The 24,693-nt window shown below is 53.9% G+C and overlaps 1 protein-coding gene across 11 annotated transcripts; it reads right to left on the bottom strand.

The window, feature by feature from the left end:
• Nucleotides 1–1,812: 1,812 nt before the first annotated feature.
• Nucleotides 1,813–24,610, bottom strand: HDAC11 (histone deacetylase 11). Of its 11 annotated transcripts, none has more exons than XM_077857673.1 (10): nucleotides 24,542–24,610; nucleotides 23,409–23,557; nucleotides 21,013–21,113; nucleotides 9,999–10,115; nucleotides 8,838–8,880; nucleotides 7,033–7,109; nucleotides 5,937–5,999; nucleotides 4,798–4,894; nucleotides 3,742–3,920; nucleotides 1,813–3,569 (listed from the first exon to the last, which is right to left on the bottom strand). In XM_077857673.1, coding segments are annotated over exons 1-10 (1,044 nt in total). In that variant the 5' UTR covers nucleotides 24,544–24,610; the 3' UTR covers nucleotides 1,813–3,353. The 11 variants fall into 11 exon arrangements, with proteins under 11 accessions (XP_077713799.1, XP_077713797.1, XP_077713803.1 ...); XM_077857671.1 differs by lacking the exon at nucleotides 8,838–8,880 and adding an exon at nucleotides 6,763–6,859; XM_077857677.1 differs by lacking the exon at nucleotides 8,838–8,880 and adding an exon at nucleotides 6,763–6,859 and having other exon boundaries at nucleotides 3,795–3,920.
• Between the last annotated feature and the right edge of the window lie 83 nt (nucleotides 24,611–24,693).

Genomic DNA, 24,693 nt, shown 5'->3' with positions numbered 1-24,693 from the left:
CTAGCCTTGGGCATCCCCCACAGGTGGCTTAGTTACAACCCTGCGCTGCTGTTTCCAATACCCGTCTGAGTGCCCCCCAGCCAGCCCAACTGGAGAAAAGAGCTGTAACTCAGGGAGATGAAACCCGCTTACCCCAGGCCTCAGCTGGCCCACCAGCCAGGCATGGCACTAGGGTCTACGGGGAGGAGCTGGGAGGGTGCCTCTGAGGCTCTGAGCTGCCGCCTGTGTCGACCCCACACACACCTGCTCCAGCTCCATAGGCTCAGGACCGTGACTCACCAGGATGGCTGAGGAGGAGGCTCAGAGAGGCTGAGACACTTGCCCAAGGCCCCGTATTCAGATCCAGGTAGAGCAGAGCTCCCACATGGTGGGTGTGGGCTCTAAGGTCGGCCCACTCCCCTGTGTACCAGGCTGGCAAGAGCTGCCCTGCCTCCCAAGTCAGATTTCACGCTCCAGATCTCCAGGAGGCTCGGGATGGGGTCTTTTGCAGAAATCTCACACCTGCCAGGTACCAGGGCTGCTCGCAGTGGGCTCCCACTGGACAGTGCTTTCCCAAGCTTGCCTGCCCCCCTCCAGTTCTCTCTGTAGCACATGTCTGACCCCAGACTTCCCCTCGCCTGTCCTCACACTCACCCTGGGCCACAGAACCACCCAGTCAGCAAGGCTGCTGGGCCAGACCCTCAGCACTTCACAAAGTCGGCATGTTCCTCTGGGTTTCTATAACTTGGGCTATCATTTGCAAATAGCAAACCACACAGATCCTAAGAGATCCTGAACGCTTTGCTTCAACTGTCCTTGATTCTTAACCTGACCTACAGGAGAATCGTGATTGTCATGATTAACATTTACTGGGTGCCAAGAAAATGGCCTAAGTGCATTCCATGCATTACGGTATTTATTTCTGGAACCACCTTTAAATGAGCACCTTCAGAGGTCTCATCCTACAGATGAGGAAATGGCTTCTAAGTTCTGGAGCTGAGGCCTTAGTTCAAATCCTGTTCCTCTACTCACTAGCTGTGGGCCTCAAGCAACTAACCAACCCCTCTTTAAGCCTCATATCTACATCTGTAAAACAGAGATAAATATAGTTCTTACTTCAAAGTTCTGTGATGTCTGATAGGTATTCCGTGCAGAGAGCCTGGAACAGGGCCTGGCCCTTGTCAGCCTTCATCCTCCTCCTTATACCCAGCCAGGGCTGAACTGGACCCCTGTCCCCACCACCACCCAGGTATCTTCACCAGATCACACCAGATGTCCTTGTCCCTGGCACTAACACTTGGGGGCCACCCTGCTTCCCATCCAGGGTGTGCCACCAACACTGGGGATGCCCTGGTCACTCTGCAGGCTGAGGACAGGCTCAGCTCTCCACCTGCCTGGACCCCTTTGCCCCAGACCAGCCCTGTGCCCCATCCCCATGCTCCAACCACAGCCCAGGGCTGGGAGACTGCCCCCACACCTCACCTGCTGCCCTGCCAGGGCCCCCCAGCTGCCTCCCCTCTCCACACAGTCCCAGGTCCCAGGTCCCACCTCCTTCCTTCACCCCCTGCCAGATTTGAGGCATCTGGCAGAGGTAGGCTCAAGCCTGGTTCTAGCACATGTGTGGCCTGGGGCAAATTCCTTGCTGAGTTTCAAATGCCTCACCTGTAAAATGGGAACAATGACCTACTTCGCTGGACTCTGAGAATGGGATAAAATACTAGCAATTATGGGGCAGCTGCTGATGTCCAGCTCTGCTATGTGAATCTGAAACCCTTCTTTCCTCTAATCCTTAGGAGATAAGAATGTTTCATCTCAAGAACACACAGCAGCCAGTCCAATCAAGAAGAGCCTTTATGGTTCTCTACAAACAGCAGCTCAACAGTGATGAAGCGAGCCCACTGCCTGCCCCCACATGTCGCAGGCCCCAGGTGGACGTGAGGGGATGTTAGGTACCTTCAGTCAGGCCGGGCGGGCAGGGGGGCGGGGGGCGGAGTCCAAGTGCGTGGTTAGTGCCTCGAGGTCTAGTCCAGGAGGTCAGTCTTTTTTATAGTTCATGATTTTGAAACCCTTCCTCCTGTCCCCCAGGAGCGGGAGCACCAAGGGAGTACATGGGAGGATGCAAGATTACCCCCAGATGGTAGTGAACATGAGCCCCATGGTGGGGTTGCTCGGGGACAGGGATATGCCTCAGCTGGCTCGCTTTCCCTCCTCACACCCCCCACCCATGATCGCTAAGAACACACTCAGGTAAAGGGGTGGATGCGTGGATGCTCACCCCACCCAGCTTCCTGGGTGGCCCTGAGTGTTCCCTTCAGATTAGAGCTGAGGACGAGGTCAGGGCCCCCTTGGGACCTCAGACACAAGCATAGTCAGGACCTGGGAACTTTGAGTGAGGACAGTGGAGGCTGTAGCCACACCCTGTTCCACCCCCCCACCCCCCGCCCCCCGAGCTCCTGCCCCAGGTCTTACCCATACAACCTATAGACCAGGATGGCGAGCTCTGAACTACCTCCAGGAACGCCAGCCCGGCTACCATACTTGGGGCCTCAGGTCCCACAGGACTCAGCTTGGCCACCTGTCCCCATCTCCAGGGTCCCCTTCTGGGCTTCACCTTCCTCTGCCCCTCCCCACCAGGGTCAGCAGCCCCTCAAGCCTCCAGTGCTGAGGCCCCTCACTGAGCCAAGCGTCTTCCTCCAAAACCTGTTACTCTCCCCAAACAGGCAAGACCATGGCTGGAACATGGATTTGGGGCTCCTCGGGCCCTCTCCTGCTCTTATCACCACCGAGGAGCCCTGGGAAAGCAGGTCCAGCCCTTGCTTCACTTAAGGGGAATACCAGATGGGAAAACCCACTCGCATGCCGTTCCGGGCCACCCGTCACGTCCAGGACCAGGGCTCTTGCCTGTCGGCTGGGAGTCCAGAGCCCACCACCCCGGGAGGCCGAGCTGTGGCACCTGGCCCCCAGGCCCACCCACACGGATGCCCACGGCTGCCCGTGCCCTCCCTGAGGTGAGGAAGACAGGGTGAAGCAGATCCTGTGACTTGGGCCCCCAAAGCCTCACCTCCCATTCTCCGACCTTGGGAAACTGCCCACCTTTCTGCAGGGCCTGGTTGGACCCACAACCCCACGTGAGTCGGCTGGGACTCGGGCCCTGCCTTCAGCCCCCAGCCACTGAGAGGCCCGGAGACCCCTGACACCCAATGGGGGCGCGGGGGTCTGCCCCCAAGGCCAGCCCAGTGAGGGACCGGCCCCTGCCCCTCGGCGCCTCCTGGCAGCCACCCCCACCACCCCCGTGGTTAGAAAAGGAGAAGCACTGAGGGGCGGGCGGGGCTGAGGCAGGCGGGGAGCCATGGAAGAGCAGGAGGGCAGCGTGGTCAGGGCACCTCGGGTGGCAGCAGGGGCGTGTCTGAGTTCTGTGCCGAGAGGCTGGGGGACTCAGACCCGATGAGCCCGACGCTGTACAGATTAAGGATGGAGTCGGCAATGATGCGGGCCGTGCGCTTCTGGTAGCCGCCCGAGGTCACCATGAGGATGGGCACCTGGCGGCCCCGGACCACCCGAAACACCAGTTCGTCCCGCTTCACGATGCCCTGCAGAGGGAGGGTGGGGGCCGGCTCAGGCGGGCCGGGTCCCCGTGGCTTCGGGAAGCCCTCCCCACCCGGCCCCTCCTTGACGTCAGGAGAAGCACCAGTGCTGCCCGCCTTCCTGCTGCCGCGGGTCCCCAGGGGAGACCCCGCACCCCCCCCCGGGGTCGGGGCGCACCTGTGGGCTGATGGACAGCCCCCCAAGGCGGTCACCCTCGAGGATGTCGGTACCCGCGTTGTACACCACGACGTCGGGCAGGTGCTCTTGGAGGGCCTTCTGCAGGTTCCGCTCCACTTTATCCAGGTACTCATCATCCTCCGTACCCCATTCCAGCTCCACCTTCCGCCTGATGGCCTCTGTGGGGGAGACAGGGACAGCCCTCATGTGCAAAGAAGGCAAACAGGCTCAGGAGGGTCAGGGTTGCCTGGGACCTCAGGCAGGATTGGAAAGGGTCTGACTCCAGCACTGCTCTGCCTCATGCCAGCCAAAATGAAGCCAAAGAGCGCTAAGAACTGCCAAGGGGCCCAAGGGAGGGAAGGGGCTGCAGATAAAACACTTTGCCCTGAGGATTTAGAACCCTTATGGGTGATAATCTGATTTCATCGCCTCCTGGAGCCTCTGCCCAGAAATGCAGCCACCCTGCTGTGCCCAACAGGCCCAAATCTCCAGCACCTTGGAAAGACTCAGTTCAGAAACCGTGCCCCTGGGCCACATCTGGGGCGGAATTACCCTCAACAGATGCACCGGCACAAATGTCCCCTGTTTATTTGCAAAGCGGGCAGGTTGCTGTGTTTTCCAGGTCCATCTAGGAGTCTCTGCATTTTGATTGATCAGTTTCACCCACTCCCTTTATTTTAACAATTTTTATATTTGACCTGGTTTATGTCATCTTATTTTATATTCTATTTATCAAATTTTTCCTGCCGTTTCTTTTTTGGTCATTCCCTGTTTTCTACCAGAAAAATGCCTACGTTGGAGGGGTTCTGTTTTATTCCTCTGGTGGAATTATATTACCCTAATATAATATTGGAAAGGTTTATGGGGTTTTGAATGGGGCAAGCGACTTAATTCTCAGTCTGCATGTCTGTAAAATGGAAACAATCCCTGCCTTGCAGGGATGCTGAGAATAAATGAAGTGCCTTCTGCAGAGCCCAGCACGTGGGGAACACCCCAGAGAGAGTGCTCCATCCAAGCAGGAGTACATTTAACACTGAAGGATAAGGGGCAGCTTACGCTTGGCAAAGCGGTCCCCAGGGTAGATGTGCCGGTTGTAGACATCCATGATGTACACACGCTTGTCACCCATGAAGTCCCGTTCATGTCCATTGCCCTGTGGGGAGGACATGAAAGCTGCTTGCACGCAGGTGCCCTCAACAAGGAAGGAACACCCCCCACACACACACACACCCCAGGAAATGGCCCATGTGCCTGGGCAGCTCAGCTGGCCCTTGGAGGCAGGGAGTCTCTTGGCTGTTAAGTGGCAGAGCTGGAATTCAACCTCAAATCCCAGCCCCGTGGTCTTCTAGTGTGACCTGGAGCAAGCCCCAGCCCTCTGAGTTTTTCTCCATGGGATGAGAAAGGAATTCTAGCCCTGCCACACTCTCTATAGTCTGCGGTAGGATCAGCTAGGGTCGGGGGCGTGAAAGGTAAACTGGAAAGGATTGTGCAGGTGTGACTAGGTTCTGAAGCTCAGCGTCACAAGCCCCACAGTGGGGCACCCGCCAGCACAAGGGCACAACAGCAGGGGTGAGGGAGTCGTCCCCAAGTGCCCATTTAATGTCCTGTCCTGTCTGGCCAGAGGAGCCAACCCTCAATTTAGAGTCCTGAGAAGGAAGCCCTGCCCTCTGCTGCTTCACCCTCAGGCCGTGAGTTCTTGGGTAGTGGCCTCAGGCCCAAGTAACCCTGAAGACAGGTGTGTAAGCATTTGTCTGAGGGCCAGGGCCACAGTGGTCCTCAGCTCTCCACAGGGGGTAGCACCTCAAACTGACTAGGAAGCACTGGGAAGCCACAGCAGGCTTTAGAGAGCATGGCATCAGCAGACCCAGCTTCAGGAAGAGCCTTCGGCCTGGTGTGTTGGGCGGTCAGAAGGGAGGAAGGACCCTTGGGTTTGACAGAAGCAAGGAGAAGCCAGCGTGCTGGGTGGCCTGAGTGGGGCAGAGGGACAGACGGACCCTCTGCTTCCAGCCTGAGGCTCAGAAGATGGGCAGCGAGGAGAAAGGCAGATCAGGGTGGGGGTGGCAGAGACTCGGCCTGGGGCTTGGCAATGTTCCCAGGGGGAAGGGAGCCCCACGATGGGCAGTCATGTGACAGCTGACTGTCATGGGGGCCCGAGGAGGCCGGGCCAGGAGACTGCAGCCCCACAGGGTACTCACCTGATGGGCATCAAGATCAACGATGGTGGCTCTGGAGATGCCCTCCACTCGCTCGAACAAAAACTGCCAGGGGAAGAGAGGGGGGCCGTGAGAACCCACACAGCCAGAGGACACAGCCCCAGGGATTCCTAGTTGGTGAGGGGCCAGGCGGGAGGCCGCACATACTTGTGGACAATCAGGCCACCAGGCAAAGACCTCACGCCCAGGAGGACTGTGTGGCTTGAGAGAAGCATGTGTGAGGGGTCAGGGAAGGCTCCCTGGAGGAGGCAGCATGTGCTGTGACCTAGGGGGCTGGAGGTCAGGAGCAGGGCAGGCAGGCTAGCCCTCAGGGACAGCCCAGGATTCCTCAGGAAATATATAGAGGTTGGAAGGGGGAAACCTTCCTTCAAGGCTGGACCTGGAACTTCATCCTGCGTTCCCTGCCTTATCCTGCAAGGCCAAGTTCTCATGCCGCCTTCTCCGGGAAGTCTTCCTTCCCCTTCCCCACCCTCTTGGAAGGTCTCCCGTGTATCCCTCTCTCTGAATGGCCAGGGTCTGCTGACCTGTCCCCCCGCCCCTATTAGTCTGTGTGCCCTGTGAGAACAGAGACCACACCAGGCCATTCCTGACGCCAGAACCAGGCCAGGCACAGGGTGGTTAAGGGGAGCTCTGCAACCCCACAGAGGTGTAAGCAGGGATAGTGTGAGCCCTGTCCCTCGCTTCTCTGGGCCTGGGTCTCCTCATCTGCACAGGTGAGGCATAAATGAGGTACGCCATGGCCAGTGCAGGCTGGGGCAGGGCTGAGCCTGCCGGAACCAGCCATTGCAATCCCCATCTTTATTTCTACCTGCTCCTCACTCTGGGGGAGCAGTGCGCTCCCTATATTGTTGACAAATAGGCTGCTGTCTCCTGTCCCTGCCATTGTTGGAGGCTGTGCGATCTCCCTGCAGAACAGGCCATGCAGATGAGCAAGTGACTGCCTGGGCAACCTGCACGCTTCCTCTCCTCCTGGGACTCAGTTCCCTTCTCTGTCATGTGGAGAACACCAAACTGGGGGTGGCGGGGGGACCCCCGGGAGGGCTCCTGGAGGCGAGTCCCCACGTGCTCTCGGGCGCACCTTGATGGCCAGTGTGATGTCCGCGTAGGCGCAGAAGCCCCCGCCCCGGTCACTGGAGCAGTGGTGGAAGCCTCCACCTGCGGGAGGGCAGACGCGGTGTGGTCAGGGCCAGGCACTCCCCTGCCCCTACATCCTGCCCGTATCCCAGCCCTGCTCAGCCAGGCTCCGGGAACTCCAGATTGGCAAAATGAACTGAGAACCCCGAGTCATGAAGACAGCTTTGTCATCAAGGCTATCCCTGCCCAGAGTACGAAACCTCTCAGGGTGGTCCTGACAAGTCACTCCCCCCCCACTACCCGTCACAACCCCGAGGGGCCCAAGGCAAAAAGTTGTTCCTTGCCTCTGTAGGGCCAGGCCACCTCTATGTGACTTCCCATGCCTGGAAGGGGTGGTGGGGCTATGGGGGCCCGTTTACCCTGGGATCACCCACATTCTGCAGGTGGTAGAAAGTGATGGCCAGGAGGGGCACCTTCTGTTGGTCATGGGCACTCATGGCAATGGGGAGGCCCTGGACACCAGGATCCGGCCCCTGCTTCTACCCCACCCTGAGAGCCCATTGCCCCGCAACCCCTACAAAAAGAACTCGAGTTTCAGGGGCCTCTGAAACTGAGCCCAACAACTGTCCCACCCAGCAGTTCGAATCCAGGACCCATGGCTACAAAGGACTCGTCTCTTTTCACACCAACAGGTTGTCAACAGATCTTAATAATGAGATAACAGCCAATTGTGAACTCCCAGACTGGGCACAGAACTTATAGAAACCTCCCTACAGCTCCAAGTAGGGGCACTAGTACCATCATCTCCATTTTACAGATGAAGAAACTGAGGCACACAGAAACTCAGCACCTCGCCTGGGATCACACAGCTCACTAACGGCAGAGCCAAGATTCAAACCCAGGCTGGATCCAGGCCTGGGCTCTTAACTGTCAGGTCACAACACCTTCCACAGGAGAAGGGCTTCCCGGGGTCTTCGTGAGGACCCTGCTGTAGACGTGCAGAGTGTGCCTCTTTCATTCATCTGTTCAGCAGTCTATCATAACATCACAGTTATGCCAGACCCAAGGCTGGGTACCTGGCGATGCCAACTTGGAAAAGCCCCAGCCCCTGGCCTTGCAGAGCTCACAGGCAAAGTAGGGGTCCTCTGCTCCAGACTCTGAGCAAGCCACCAGGCTGCTCCCCATAGCTGTGTCCTCGTCAGTACAGTGGGATCAACAACAATGATGCCCAGCTCAGATGAGAGGCCAGACAGCAAAGAGGTGTGCTAACTGTGAAGTGCTGCGCCTCAGTGAGGGACAGATAAGGGACAAGGAAGATGTGTGTTGCCATCCCATGAGCCAGGCTTGCAGGGGAGTCCGGGGAACCTCAGACTATCAGCCTTCAGGTCCCCGAGGAGGACATGGTATTGACCCAGGCCTGTCTGCCCATCATGTGACCAAACCCCTGCGGGTGGTCCTGGGCCCCAGGAGGCTGATGGGAGTTTTTCAGAAAAGACTGAAATGCTGCAGGTTTGAGCCCCATTCAGGTCTGCCCAGGCGATGATGCAGGCTTTTGCAGAGGAGTGAGCTCCTTGTCACTGGAAGTATGCAAAGGCAGAGCTGGGGAACTCCTTTAGAGAAGGATTCCACACCAGATGGAGGCACTGGTTGATCCCTCCCAGACACCAGATGGCTGCATACTGTCCCCCATCCCACTTAATAAGGAGGTTCAGGGTGGCTCTGGAGGCACCAGAGCCTTGCCTCACAGAGCAGCTGCCTGGCCCTCCCAGCCCCCAGGACCCAGCAGGCCAGGCTGGCCAGGGCACTCACCCACATTGATGGCCCAGCCTCGCTCCATGGCCAGCTTCCCTGCCTTTGGAGACAAGCACAGGGTGAGAGGCACAGGCAACTGTTTCCCTCACTCACTCATTCACGGATTCGCTCCTTCATTCCATAGACACTAGGTCCAGTCAGTGGGACGTAGGGCTGACCTATAAGGTAGGGTTCAGGCGGTACCCACCCTCCAGCAAGCTCGGACTCAGGCTTGGAAGTAAGTACCGGGTTGGCTGGCATATGAGATGTGCAGTACATCAGCCCCTTTGCAATTATGCAAAGAAACTGGAAGAAATCAAAGTGGTTATGATCACATGTGCGCTGACAATGATCTTAACAGGGCCTTCAAAGGGAAAATAGACTTTTTTTTTTTTCCCATGGAAATACGGCAGCCTGAATACCAAAATCCTGTAAGAAATCATCATTTGGGGGTGGGCAGTAATACCTCAAGAAATAAACAAAAAAGTACAAATTTGCAAAGCTAGAAAGAAAACTATCAGGATCAACAGGTCTTGATCCAGCCCTGGGTTAGATCATCCTACATTTAAAGCTGAAATGTTGGGATGCCTGGGTGGCTCAGTGGTTGAGCGTCTGCCTTTGGCCCAGGGCATGATCCCGGGGTCCAGGGATCGAGTCTCACATTGGGCTCCCCACAGGGAACTTGCTTCTCCCTCTGCCTGTGTCTCTGCCTTTCTTTCTGTGTTTTACAGACAACTACATAGGGGATGTGAAACCTCATTTTGCTGCAAGTGCTCTTTACTGCCATACCCATGATGCCAGGTGAGCAGAGCATGACCCATCACTGAAGTCATGGGGGTTTGCTTTTCCACCTTGAGTTGAGTATATTGGTGCCAGTTTGATTATATACTCTCTGGGGCATAGGGACATGTCTTTATATACCAGCAAATACGGTAACTCCAATAGGAGATGGGGGGTGGGCGGAGGAACAAGGAATTCAGTGTCCCCAAGGCAGCAGAGCACGTGGGAGAGGCTTTGGGAGAAAAAGTCCTTGTTGCTGTGCCTGGAGGACTATTTAGGATTTTATGCAATTACCAAGAGGGAGGAGCGTATTCCAGACGGAGAGCTGGGGAGGGGGGGAAGCCCAGAGGTGTGGGGGTCCCAAGCCCAGCAGGTCCTTCTGCCAGCCTCCCCACCTACCATGATGGTTCCTCCTGTTTGGGTCCGAAGGGGCTTCAGCACCTTCCTCTGCACAAGGAAGTTCGGGAGGAAGATGACAGGGGGGATCTCTGTGATGGTCGCAACAGCGAAGGACCACTGCGGAGGGAGAGACGCAGGCCATTGGCCTCCCACTGCTGGCAGAGCTCAGAGGCTGCAGCTGGGAAATCCGATTCCTTGTAGTGCCGGTTTCAAGGTGCCCTGGAACTTCCAGTCTGGCAGACTGTCAAACTGGTCAGAAATGAGAGCCCCCCACCCAGCTTTGGGCTCCCGAAAGAGCAGTTTCCCTAAAACTGTCGGTCCCTTCCTCTGTGCTCCACAGCTCTTGGCTGCCCTCCTGTGCCCACAACAAGAGCTGCAAGTCACAGGGGTTGCAGACCCAGCACTGGCCCAGCCTGCCCACTGTACAAAAGGAGGGGACACTGAGGCCCTGACCTGGGAAGATCTTTCTTTCCAAGGTCACACAGTGAGTCACTGGCAGCGTCGGCACTGGAAGCCCAGGTCTCCTGCTCTCCTGGCACAGCGTGACCTCTTCATGCACCGGGAATCAGATCTCCCTCCAAAGGGGGATCAGGCCCTCATCTCGGCTGCTGAGGCAGGAGGGTCCAGGGTACCCAAAAGGCATTTGCCCCCAGATCAGAACACAGCCTTCCCTATGACCCTGCCCAGGCCCCTGGGCAAACGTCCATGCACCCAGATCCTGAACCATCTCCTGCCTGGCTGGGGATGTACCTGCATCTGCGTCGTCTGCTCTCACCCCAGGCAGGACCTCAGTGGGGCCCAGGGCCCTCTGCAAATGTTTACTGAGTGTCTGCTAGGCAGCAGGTGCCAAGGTGGAGACTAGTGAGGAGGCACTTAAATGCGACAAAGCCTTCGATGGAGAGCACGGTCTGTGTCCGGGTGGGAGCAGAGAGGCATTCTGGAGGCAGTGACCTTGAAAGTGAAACAAAGTTGCCCAGATATCAGGGTCAAGGTGAAAGGAAAGACACCTGCTAGCAGACGGAAAGCAAGTCCAAGTTCCCGAGAAGTTGGGTGCGGCTGGGACAGGACTGTGCCTGTCACATAGGGCCTGGGCTGCCAGAGACTGTTCTCAGACAGCCTCGCCAGAGCAGCAGAGAGCCATCAGACAATGCTTTCCCAAGCTGTTCTGGCCACACCAGGAGGACCATGTAGGAGAACTCCAATAGAAGCAGCCACTGCCCCTCAGGGGGCGGGGGGAAGCCAGAGATGATGAGGGCCCTGGAGAGGTGAGAGGGGAACAGTTAACAGACAATACGAGAGGGATAGGCAGACAGAGGGGTCAAGGATGCAAGGTTGGAACCACAACACTCCACCCCTAAAGGGTAAAGCCCAGAAGTGTAGCCCACTGGGACAATTGAGGGCTGTTCTGGGACAGGTTAGGGCAGGCCAGAGGTAGGGCATTCAGGTGGCCAGGCAGAGAGAAGTTTCAGGAAGGAATAAGCAAGGAGAGGTGCTGGGATGCCTGGGTGGCTCAGCAGTTGAGCATCTGCCTTCGGCCCAGGGCATGATCCTGGAGTCCAGGGATCAAGTCCCACATTGGGCTCCCTGCGAGGAGCCTGCTTCTCCCTCTGCCTGTGTCTCTGCCTCTCTCTGTGTCTCTTATGAACAAATAAATAAAATATTTTTAAAAAGAGAGAGAGAGGTGTTGAAGACAGGGAGCACTGCCACTGGGTTCCCCCACCAGGAAAGGAGATTTAGGGCAGGAGAGGTTTGCTCAACGAGGGAAAGGAGTCAGCAGAGAGGGAGAGGGAAGGGCCAAGGATGGAGTGAGACAGACAAAGGGCACACACCTGAGAAAGTCCTGGCAGGCTTCCTAGCTAGAGAGCACCACTCATGGCCGGGACAGGACCCATGTCAACCTTGTAGGGGCCACTGCAGCCACCCCAGCCAAAAGGGAAGACATTGTCAGGGTCCGGGTATGCTGGGCACCCATGCTGCCTTGAACTGCACTAACCACTTGTGTGGCCACCCCTTTCAGGCCACCAAGGCTGAGGACAGTTGAAGGCTGGGGAAGCTCACTTGGCTACCTCACTCAAGTGAAGGAGCTGGTGAGCAGGGCCCATGGAACCTCTGCCACCTGCAGGCTGAAAAGAGGTACCCAGCCAGCCTTCCTCAAGCCCCAGCCCTCTGGTTGTACAACATGGAGGCCCCACAGGACCTGGGAGGACGTGGGGGTGCTAGGGCTGAGAGCAGGAAGGTTGGAAAGCTCCAAGACCTGTCCATGTCTGTGTGCATGTGGCATATGTGTGCACGTGCACATATGTGATGGGGGACAGACCCAGGGAGCGGAAGGTGGCCAGCTCTATGCGTTCAGCACACCAGTCCCACAGCCCAGCATAGGCCTGGCACATGGGAGGCATGGAGCCACCGTTTGCTATGAATTAAAACTATAAAACTAAATGAGTCACCGAGGGAACACACTAGGTCCCTGCCTCCCTCTCCGCCTCAGCAAACTAGCAGGGAATAAGGATGGAAAGGAAATGAAACCTTATCCTGCCTCCTGAGGGGTCCAACATAGATGCAAAACCATGAAAAGGGCATTTTTTAAAGTACGTTCCACAACGACTGTCTAGCTCAGCTCTCCATCAGGAAAGGGTTCCGCGTCAAACAAGTCTGGGAAACACGGCTTATGTTGTCCGCCTCCTGGAAATTCACAACACCCTCTGGCGTGTTAAAGGCTCTAAATTTCACAGTGAAGAATCCTGTTTAACTTCGTTTCGCCCCATTTCCCAAACTTCCTGGCCACAAACCTCCAGCAGCCTCCTTTACTTTTTACGTAACACGTACTGATCTTTGAAAAGCTACAGTCATGTGGGACCCACGGGGAACCTCCTAGGCTAGAAAATGAATTTTACATGAGCCAGGCATAAAGTCACCAGAAGCACATCTGGGATTTAGCCAAGGGGACCAGTTCCCTTGGGAGAAGGTGCACGTCTGCCAACGCATCTCCACTTCCGGCCGTGAAAGAGGGTGCTAGACGTGTCAGCCTTCTCCCGGGCCCAGCGGTGGTTTCTGCACAAGGCAGTGACACTGCCTACTGATGATCTAGACCTGTGCTGCCCAATCCAGTGGCCATCAGCCACACATGGCTATTTCGGTTCACTTTTAAATTAATTTTAAAAATTTTAATTAGAATTTTGTGACTTTGATTAAAAAAAAAAAAACAACCATACTTCAATTTAAAAAAATAGAAGTTTGTTTCTCGGTCTCACTAGCCATAGTTCAAGTGCTCAGTAGCCAAATGTGGCTAACGGCTCCTGGACAGAGCCCTTCTAGAACATTTCCATCATGGCAGAAAGTTCTGTTGGATAGTGCTGCTCTAGAAAAACTACCAGTGGCCAGGGTGAAAAAAAAATGAGGGGGTGGGGCAGGCTGGTGACCAGGCCCTGGAGGATGGGGCCATGTGGGAGCACGACAGAGGGAGGGCAGATACTTTATCTGGGACGTGCGCGTAGCAGGCGGAGATGAAAGCGCCCAGTTCTGCCAGCAGGTCAGGCCCTCTGAGAGCCTGGCCCCAGGCAAGGGCATTGAGAGATGGGCTAGATGGAAGCAGGGCGGGGACAGGGCTCAGCAGTCCTCCTCAGAATCAGACTGGTCCAACTCAGGTCTCTGCCACTGCTGGTGAATTTGGGCACGGCCCTTTACTTCCCTCCTGACTCCACATCCATGAAACAGGAGCCCCTCCCCATCAGTCCTAAAATGAGAACTTAAACCCATCCACCAGGCCTATCCTCATCTCCCCATCTGAAGTACCCCCGCTGGGCACCCCCCTCCCACTCCCACTCCTACCCTTGCCTCATCTTTCTGCACAGCACCTGTCTCCACCTGACATATGTCTCTGTTGCTATCTGTCCCTTCCAGAAGGATGTCAAGGGCCAGGAGGGTAGGCACATGCTCATTCCTGCCATATAGACAAGGCCAAGAGTGACGCCTGGCACACAGTAGGTGCTTACAGTACATGCTGTCTATTCTTGCCCAGACCTCTACCTGCATACTCCTCAGAGAAGGCCACCTCACCTGTGCCCCGCAGTAGAGCCCAAAACAGTGACTGGCTGATAAGGGGCTGTGACAGCCTGGCCCTGCTCCTGAGACAGCCCAGAGCTGCCTCTGTGGTCCAGCGAGGCCACACCTCTACTGCTCCCTCCTATGTGCCCAGCTTCTCTACACCTCCCATCCTCTCTTATACGTTTCATAGGGAAGCTTGCCCTCAAGGAATCCCTTGCACCTCCATTCCTAGCAGGCTCTGCTTAAGCAAGTTTCAGAACCGCTGCTCTACAGAACTTGACCCCCACAGTGCTGAATGAATGAATGAATGAATGTATGAATGAATGAATGACATGACATGAACAAGGGAGGTTTGCCCAAGCGTAATGTCCATTGCCCACCAAAGGAGGTTTGCCCAAGCGTAATGTCCATGGCCTGCGAGCTTCCCTATCTCAGGGCCTGGCCAGGTGTCAGGGCCTCCATGTCCAATTCAGCCTTTTGGGGATCTCACAGATAGCAGGACACATGAAATTGGAGATACCTCTGGGATCCACACATGCCCCATACTCTCAGCTCTAGAAGGCTCTATTCTCCAGCTGCCTGATTTCCTCAGGTAGACCCTAAGAAATCCAAAACAAGGGGCACTTGGGTGGCTCAGTGGTTGAGTGTCTGCCTTTGGCCCAGGGCATGATCCTGGAGTCCTGGGATGGAGTCCTGCATACGGCTCCCTGCATGGCGGAGCCTGCTTCTCCCTCTGTCTATGTCTTTGCCTCTCTCTGTGTGTCTCGTGAATAAATAAAATCTAAAAAAAAAAAAAAGAAAGAAAAAAAATAGAAAAAGAATTGCTCTCAGGGAAGAGATAGCTGCAACCCTTCAGAGTCCCAGTGAAAGTGGGAGCAAAAGGAGAGAAGGGAAAAAATTCATTTGATCATTTCAGTTGATGAAGAAGAAGCCTCTGCCAAAATCCAACACCCTTTATGATAAAGTCAATCAACAGGCTAGGAATAGAAAGCAACTCCCTCAACCTGGTAGACGGCATCTATCATACACATAAGTGTGCACATATACACATACACCCAATCCCATAGCTAATGTCATACTCAGTACTAAAAAATGGAAAACATTCAGCCTAAGATCATGAACAAGATAGAGAGAAGCCTATTTTTGCTACTTTTATTCAACCTCATACTGGAAGTTCCAGCCAGAGCAATTAGGCAAGAAAAAGAAATAAAAGGTCTCCTAATTAGAAAGCAAGAAGTAAAACTATCTCTTTTCACAGGTGGCATGACGCTGACTACAGAAGATCCTAAAGAACACACACACACACCCCTATTAAACTGAAGAACTAAATTCAGTAAAGTTTCAGGATACAAGATCAACACATAAAAATCAGTTGTATTTCAATACCTTAGCAACAAATAATCCAAAAAGGAAATTTAAAAAGATTTCAGGGGCACCTGGGTAGCTCCACCAGTTAAGTGTCTGCCTTTGGCCCAGGTCATGATCCCAGGGTCCTGGGGATTGAGCCCTGCATTGGTCTCCCTCACTGAGCAGGGAGTCTGCTTCTCTTTCTCCCGCTGCCTGCTACTCCCCTGCTTGTGTTCTCTCTCTCTTTCTCTGTCAAATAAATAAATAAAATCTTTAAAAAAAAAAAGTAATTCTATTTACGGAGGCCCAGGTGGCTCAGTTGGTTAAGCTTCTGACTTTGGCTCAGGTCATGATTTCAGGGTCCTGGGATCAAGCCCCATGTCAGACTCCCTGCTCAGCAGGGAGCCTTCTTTTCCCTCTTCCCCTCCCCCTGCTCATGCTCTCTCTAATAAATAAAATATTTTTTAAAAGTATTTTTACCATTTTACCATTTACAAGAACATCAAAAATAGTAAAATACTTGGGAATAAATTTAACTTTAAATTTAAGGAGGTGCAAGACTGGCACCCTGAAAACTACAAAATACTGCTGAAAGAAGTTAAATATCTAAATAAATGGAAAAATATCTTCTGTTCATGAGTTGTAAGACCTAATACTATAAAAAAGACAATACTCTCGCAACTCATCTACAGAGTCAACACAACCCTTATCAAAATCCCAATGGCCTTGTTTGCAGAAATAGAGAACCTGATTCTATAATTCACAGGGAATCTCAAAGGACTTCAAAACACACACACACACACACACACACAAACCCCAACAACTTCAAGTTGTTTTGTTCAGGGACAAAGTTTGAGGACTTGCGAGTCCCAATTTCAAAAGTTACTACAAAGCTTCAGTCATCAAAACAATCTGGCAGTGGCATAGGATAGACATATGCATTGACTGAAACTCAAAATGGACCAAAGACGTAGACACAAACTAAAACTCTTAGAAGAAAACATATGAGTCAACCTTCATGACCTTGGATTTGGCAATGAATTCTTAGATGTGACACCAAAAGCACAAGCAACAAAAGATGAAATAGGTAAACTAAAGTTTAGCAAAATTTAAAAATTTTGTGCATCCAAGGACAGTATCAAGAGAGCAAGAATAAAATCTACAGAATGGGAGAAGATGTTATTTGCAAATCATATAATATCAAGAACACACAAAGAACTCTTAACACTCCACAACAAAAAGATAAACAATCTAATTTCTTAATGTGGGCCAGTGACTTGGGCAGACACTTCTTCAAAGAGGATATAAAAATGGCCAATAAACAGATCAGTGCTATGAACCATTAGGGAAATGCAAGTTAGAACCACAATGAGATATTACCTCATACCCACTAAGTTAGCCATGATCAAAAACAAACCAGAAAACGAGGGTAGATGAGAATGTAGAGAAATTAGAACCTTTTTGAACAGTTGTTAGGAATATATAATGTGCGGTTGCTATGGGAATCATTTTGGGGTTTCCTCAAAGAGTTACCCTATGACCAGCAATTCCAGTCCAAGGAATACAAGCAAAATAAATGAAATCAGGTACCTAAGCAGATACTCCTACATGCACAGTCATAGCAACACTGTGCACAAAAGCTAAACGCTAGAAGCAACTTAAATGCCCGTTAACTGATGAATGGATAAACAAAATGTGGTCTCTCCACACACCAGAATATTAATCAGCCATAATAAGGAATGAAGTGCAGATACATGCCACGGGATGGATGATTCTTGAAAACTCCACGCTTGTGCTTGGTGAAAGAAGCCACACACTGAAGGTCACATATTGTAGGACTCCACGCATAGGAAGAGACATCCAGAAAAGGCAAGCCCATGGAGTTAGAACACGGGCTGGTGGTTGGTGACCAGGCGCAGGGGAGAAGGTGGGAAGGTGAATAACCGCTTTGTGGGCTCAAGACTTCCTTCTGGAGCGAGGAAAATATTTTGGAACTAAAGAGACATGACGGTCACACCACATTGTCAATGTACTAAATGTCACTGAATTTTATACTTTAAAATGGTTACTGGTGATGCTATCTGAATTTTACCATGAATGACAGAAAAAAGGAGACAAGAGTCCCCTCAGGGAAGAAAAGAGAGAGAGAGAGAAGAATAGGAGGCAGCTTGGAGGGGGGGCATTTCCCCAGAGACCCTCTGCCACTGAGACTTCAGCCCCCTCCCACCCCTGCTCTGCTGCTAAGGTCTCCCTCCCTCCCAGTGCTGTGAGGTCAGTGACTAGGTCCAAGTCCAAGAGGTGGCCAGACTTCCTGTGCCTCGGGCACCCATGGTTCTCTTTCTCTTGCATGTCCTTCTGCTTAAAACACTCCTTGGCTCCCATGGCCCTCAGAGCAAAGCCACAGCAGTACAAAGGGCCCTGTGTGGCCTGGCCCCTGATCATTTTCTGACCCCATCTCTTGCCAGTCTCCCCCACCTCCCATTTCGTCCCAGCCAGTGGCAAGTACTGTTTCAGAACCTATTGGACATGCTCTTGCCTCAGGGCCTTTGCACTTGCTGATCCTTCTACTTGGAATGCTCTCCCTCCACATTCCCACATAGCTGACTCCCTCCCTCACTGCCCCAGTCCATGATCACATGTCAGTAAGCCCCTTCCTAGCCTCCCTATTTCAAACTGCAGTCCCCACCACCCTCCACCCTCTTTTCTGCTGTACTTTTGCCCACAGCACTGAGTGCCTTGGAACACACCATATCATTGATTTCATTATCATGTCTTTGGCTGACTCTCTCCCACCTAAATGCCAGGGGCTCTAAGGAGAGGGGCTCTATCTCTTTTGTTATATCTTCCCTGGAACACAGAAAATGGTGCTCATTAAATACTTACTGAATTAAAAATATATATATATTTGCTGGATAAACGTATCCCAAGCACTATTCAAGGTCAAGATGTCAGATCAGCATCACACTAGCCCACACCCCAGGCAAACAGTCACTGGGGTTAGCAGAAGGCAAAAACTTGGCACTGGCCCAATCCAACCCTCAATGGGGCCAACTCTGGGCCTTGCACGCAGCAGGTGCTCTATAAACATTTCTTCCCCTGAATGGATAACACCTTGGCAAACCTCAGGCTACTGCATCTCCTTCCATGCTTAAAATATTAAGCATCGAAGGCCACACCAGGACAGGACCAGGCATGAGCCCTGGGATACAGGTGGGGGGCAGAGTGAGGTGGGGCAGTTGAGGGGGTGGCATCCCACAGGATGCACAGAAGAGCCAAGAAACCTGCAGGAACTCTCCAGGGCACTGTTCCAGGTGAATGTGGTGGGGGCAGGGGGGATGTTCCTGAGCTGCAGCCCCTAAATGCCAAAACTCCCCAGATGGGCCCATGTCCTGCATGAAACTCTAGGACACATCACACCTCATCACTCCTCCATGGCACCTGGAACAAAATGCAAGCTCCTCCCATGGCTTGCAAGACCAGATTGGCCAGGTGCTGCTAGCCTATCCTGACCTTGTGCTGTGCAGCCTCCAGCACCCTTCCCCCCTTCACCCCTTTAGGAGCCAAAGTCCCCTCCCCTTCCTGGCCTGTGGCTCTGGAATGTTATTCCCTCCCAGGCCACCCCATCAACCATCGTCCTCCACCCAGCTACCCCTCTATTTTCCTTCCTTTGTAGCCCTTGGTGCTCTGTGAAGTCCTCTTGTGTGGTTACTTCTTTCTTCTCGGTCTCCCACAACAAAAATGCAAATCCACGGGAGCAGGGAAACTTGCTTACTCTTCATTTTGTACCCAGAACACGGTCGGTATTTGATACAGATGTGCTGAAAGACTGACTACTTCACCTTAGTAGGTGCTATGGAAATCATCATGTTTCTCCTTATGCTCTTGCTGCCAGGGAGCTCCAAACCAAATACACAAGCCCAATCATAGCATCTTGCTTAGTCCTCTCAGTCAGCATATCTGAATTCTCCTGCTCTTGACTTCATTTTTCTACTTAGGTCTCTACCAGTCAACACTTTTTATCATTATTATTTATCACACAGTAAGCTGCCTTTAGGCTTTTAGGGGCCCAAGGCCAGCCATGCAGTCAGCCCCGAATAGTTCTCCTGAAGTCTCAAACAGGTGGGGTCCTAGAGCCTCTATCCCCTCTGCCCCCAGCCTTCCCCTGGCACATTCACATTCAGTCCACCCTGGCCCTATTCTGTTCTGGTCCCTCCCTGCCCCAACCCGCTGCCATCTGTCCCTGCTCCCCACCCTCACCCTCTGGACTCTGGCAGGCATGTCTTCCTGGCCCTGCTCCTGGGCTGTGGACTGTGACCATGCATGTCCGGGTCCCCAGGAAACCAGGGCAGCCAAGGACTGGGCTTCCTGCCAAGGCCTCACACACCTCTCTCTCCCAGGATCCAGGTTTCAACCTCTTCCTGGTAATCTTTCATGAGCTGACACTGTCGCAACTCCATCTAGAATTCTCACAGCTCGGGCCAGAGTCTGGGAGGAGGATGGGTAGCAGCCATGACCAGGAGCCGGGAAGACTATCTAGATGTCCTACCTAGGGTCTCCCTGAGGGTTGTGGCCTCTTTCTGGGCCTAGGCTTTTACACCTATAGAGGGGAGGCACTTGGTGACCTCTAGCATCTGCCATGGTGCTAGGTCTAAGATGAGCTGGGGGTCAGGAGTCTGGGCTCCCATACCATTGGCAGAGAACCTGTGGCATCCCTGACCGTGCCCCGCATCAGGGCAGGCTGGCAGCACCAGGTTCTGATGCAACCCTCCAGCCTAGCATCCCCTCTAGGGGAGCACCTCACACAGGGGTCTCAGACCCTCAAACACTGATGAGAGCTTTGTGGCCTATAGGCCACAAAGAAGTCACGAGCACTCTGCCTATAGGCCTGGCTTGGTCTGCAGATGGGATTTAAAAATCTTGAAATGAGTTGCCACTTTAAGAAACTAGGGACTGCTGCTTAATAATCTGAATTTCTAACTTCTCTTAGAAAGCCAGGCCCCAGGCCACCCTGGGCCCACAGTGGAGCTGAGTAGCAGCTACCCACTTGGGAAGGGGCAGGAGCTCCCCCATTTGCCCCCATACACCACCCCCACCTGCCTGACCACTTGTTTGTAGTCCCTGCTTGGCCCCAGGGAGTTTCAAACTAGTTTCTAGCCCAGCAGTTTTCAACAAATCTTTAGCAGTAGCAGTTCTTAGAATAGAATCTTAAACTTCAGCCCAATATAAAGATAGACCTAAATGGGACAGCTTTGGTTGGATAGGGACAAGGGACGGGGGTCCCCTCACCCATCACGTCAGCAAGGATCTCTGAGGCTTGTTCATAGAACGCAGATTGAAAGGCACTAATGTAGAAGCCAGAAACCCCTATTAAGGTTCAAACTCCACCAAATGGGCATCCTCCCCTTTCATACCCCCAGGGACAGGGAGCTCACTACCTCCTGGAGCAGCCTAGCCCATCCCTGGTATCTGCCTTTTTATGACACCTTTCTCCTTCTCTTGGGGACCACAGGCTCACATGAGGAGCAGGAATGGAGCCCCTGGAGGCTGTGCTTCCCCAGGCTGGGCTGCCCCTGCTCTGGCTACCCCTCCCAGTCAGCAGCCCCCCAAGCCCCCACCCCTGTACCTTCAATTCATTGAGATAGCGTCTTGTGTGCACCACCAGCAGGTCCTCATCCGAAGCCTCCCGTGCCTCCACCAGCATGCCATCTGACAGAAGCTTCTCTTCTGAAACCACAAAGTGGGCAGCCCATCTCCCTGATGACCTGAAGGCAGACCCAGCTCCAGACCACCTCCTCCAGTAGGCTGTAGACTTGGCCTCTGCTCACCCTGCCCCAAGTCAGGAGGTGGGCAGCTGCTGGCTTCTGTGAACAGGTCACCTCCCGTGATGCCAGGCCCTCAGGCCAGAGGGCATCAGACATTGGGCACCCAGCAATCCTTGTTTCCCAAGCCACTGACAGCCCAGAGGTGAGCTCAGGTGTGGCTGGACAGCTTTCAGAAGCAGGTGGCACAGAAATCAATAATGTTAACATAAAGTGAGAAAAGCTCTTCTGGATTCTCCCTCCACCTTCTGGTGATGTCATAGGAGGCTCAGTGGGTATGGCCTCTCTTTAAGGCCTGCCTAAGCCCTCGCTTATCTCCCTTTTTAACCCAAAAAGCAGTAGCCACACAGACTGCCAGGCCACAGTAAGCAGCCTGAAAATTACAGTTTTGCTGCATTTATTTTTTTAACCGTGACCTTCTATTTATGGCAAATGAAACTGGATTTTCCCATTTAGATGATATAATGTTTCCTTTTAAAACAAGTTTAAGGTTTTTTTTTTTTAAGCAGAAGCTAAGTTAATTTAAAAAAATAAGAAGAAGAAGTAAACAATGGAGCAGGTGGTATGAGAATATGGCAAAGTCCCAAAAGCGGCTTGCAAATAATTGATGTTTGGGTAACATTGCATCCACCAGACAAGATTTGCTCTGTTATGCAAAAGAAAATGCTGAAGCCAAGAGCAGGAAGTGCTCTAGGGCACAGTTAGAACAGACCCATGATGCTCTGGGTTCTAGAGAAATCACAAGGACAAGGTCAGAATCTAAGGAAACAGTGTTAATGTGTAACCCTTAGAAACCAACCGGCTCCATACATTTCCCACATATAGCTCCACATACAGAAGGCACTCTCTACTCTCTCTTCTTCCCCTTACTAACATTCCATGGCTCCCCACTGCCTTCAGGCAAAAGGCCAGCTCTTTTCTTGGCAGCACTGAAGGCCCTTCACCATGTGCCCCCTGTCTCCTTTCCACCCACATCCTCAGAGGAGAGACCTCAGGAGGATGGTCAGCTCAGAGATGAGGGAGACAAAAAACCCTATGCTGAGCTGCTGGGCTCCCAAGAAAGGGCAATGGGGGAGTGGCTCAGGCTGGGTCTGCTGGAAACAGAGCATGAAGGACCATAGTCTAGAAGGCAAGAGAACCTCGAGGTGAGTAGCAGGCTGGCCTCACTAACCACCCCACCCCACCCCCGTCCCCACACCGGGGTTCTCACCATCCTGGCACACCACTTGTACTCTTTTCTACTTAGAGTTTTCTTCGAATACTCATTCTGGTCACTATTGTAAATGGAAAATTGGTATCAATCGCCATAAATAGAAGTTAACCAAAAATAGAAAACATATGTGATAGAGACAAACTGTTATTAATCTGTAACTTGATTCTATTTTCTGCAACGTGCAGAGCCTGCTGCTTCCTCTACATTTGTTAAAAGGGGAAAATGGGCCTCGGTGTTAAAGACAGGCTAGCCCCAACGTGAAACTTTCTCCATGGCATGATCGGGATTATGTGATTTCAAGATCCATAATGCCTTGTCCTATGCTAGGTAACATTCCCTACTTCTGTCAATTTAAAGAACCCCTAATACGGGGTGGGGGGGGCGGGTAGGGAAAATATTCTCACACTAGCCTACTGTGATTCCTGTATTTCTGACCTAAACCAGAGCCAAAGCTGAAACTACACTCCAGAGCACCACCCTAGTCAGCAGAATGAGCTGTGAAAGGTGGGAGCCTGGAACTCTGAGTTCTAGACCCCATTCTGCCACTTAGTAGCTGTGTGACTTTGAGCATGTTCCCTAACCTTTCTGGGCTCCAACTTGCTCCATCTGTAATCAGTACGGTTGGGGCAAAGGCACCCTGCTTCTTGGACTCTCTGAGCTTATGGGGAACAGACACTGGATTTTTTTAAACCTCAGTTTCCCTCTGTCCATCTTTAATCAGCTCCCGTTCTCCTGGGCCTGCACGGACAGAGACTGGACCCAAGCCCACAGTGCTGGGGAGCAGTGAAGACTTAAGAGCAACATATCATGCTCAGAGTCTGTTGAAAAGACTCTTTGCCAGCACAAGCGGAAGGCAGTCTGAGGGCTGAGCCTGGAGGTGGAACAGTGCAGCTTGTGTTAGGGAAGACACAGGGAGGGGACTGGGGGCTGGGGTGGGGGAGGTGGGCTGGAAGGAACAGATGTAGGGTCTCACAGGGCCTTCCATACCTTTTAGGAAGCTGATCACCTTGCCCCATTTCCCTGCGTCAAAGGGGTGCAGTTTCTCCAGGCCCATGAAGGTTATGTTGTAGCGTGGTGAATACACGATGGGCCAGCGGGTCTCCGGCACATGCTGGTACAGCTGAGTTGTGTGTGGCCTTCCGTGTGCACAGGGACAGACACACACATGGGGGCAGTCTCAGTGCGGAAAGCAGCCTCCTCCTCCCTGACCACGCAGCCCTGACCCAGTACCTCTAGCTCCGTCAGCCCCAGGAAAAGGGCCACTTAGCAACAGCAACGACAGTCATGAGAGCAGCTCCTTACTGCGCACTGGCCCTTTCCCTGCACTATCCAACCCAAACCTCACCCAAGCCCTAGGAGGTAAGCACCAGCATCACAACGGAGGCCTGGAGAGGGAACCAAGGCGTGCCCAAGGTCACACTGCAGATTTGTGCGGCGCCCGATGTGCACCCAGGTGAATCTGGCTGCAAGGCCTCAGCATCTCACCTCCACATTACAACAACGACGCTAAACAGCTGTGCGGCCCTAGGCCTCAGTTTCCTTAACTGTAAAATATGTGACTGTGGCGAGATAATGCATCCAAACAGCTGAGCACAGAAAGCGCCCTATCCGGGAGAGCTGGGGGTTGGGGTGACAGTTCCCAGAAACAGCAGGTCTGGGTTCACGCAGGCTGTGGCCCAACCCGCCCAGGGATGGAGAGCACCTCAGTCCCGCCACGCAGCTGACCGCCCCCCCCCCCCCCCCCGACATTACACCTCCGCCTCCGCCGCACCGGGACCAGAACGGGGCTCCTGCTGCTGCCACTGCGGGGCGGGGGGGCCTCCGCACAGCTGGTGGGGCCCGGGAGAGAGCCGACGTCAGACCCGCGCACGTCGCGCGCCCTCGCCCAGGTCGGAGCCCCGCGGCCCGCACTGGTCGGTCCCTCGGGCCGCAGGGAAGTGGCGCGGGGCCGGCCCGGGCTCACCCGGCTCGAGCGGCCCCTCTCCCGCCGTACCTGGGCTCGCACCTGGCGGGCCCGCCCGGTAGCCCGCGCACTCGTGCTCCCGCCCACAGGGACCCCTGGGAGCCCCGGGGGCTTGGACGGGCGCCCCACCCCGCGCCCCCACCCCCGCCTCACTCACATCCCGGGGCCGGCCCTCCCTGCGCTGGCCACTGCTCCGCGACCGGGCGGGGGGGGGGGGGGCACAGCCCCGCCCAGGGCACGCCCCCGGCCTCGGCCGCCTCCGCTGGGGGCGGAGCTCCTGCAGGCTCGGCCCCGCCCCGCCCCGCCCGC

Source organism: Canis aureus, chromosome 19, assembly GCF_053574225.1.
Source record: "Canis aureus isolate CA01 chromosome 19, VMU_Caureus_v.1.0, whole genome shotgun sequence".
In the NCBI taxonomy this organism is placed as follows: domain Eukaryota; kingdom Metazoa; phylum Chordata; class Mammalia; order Carnivora; family Canidae; genus Canis; species Canis aureus.
This window is presented reverse-complemented; position numbering and strand designations above follow the sequence as displayed.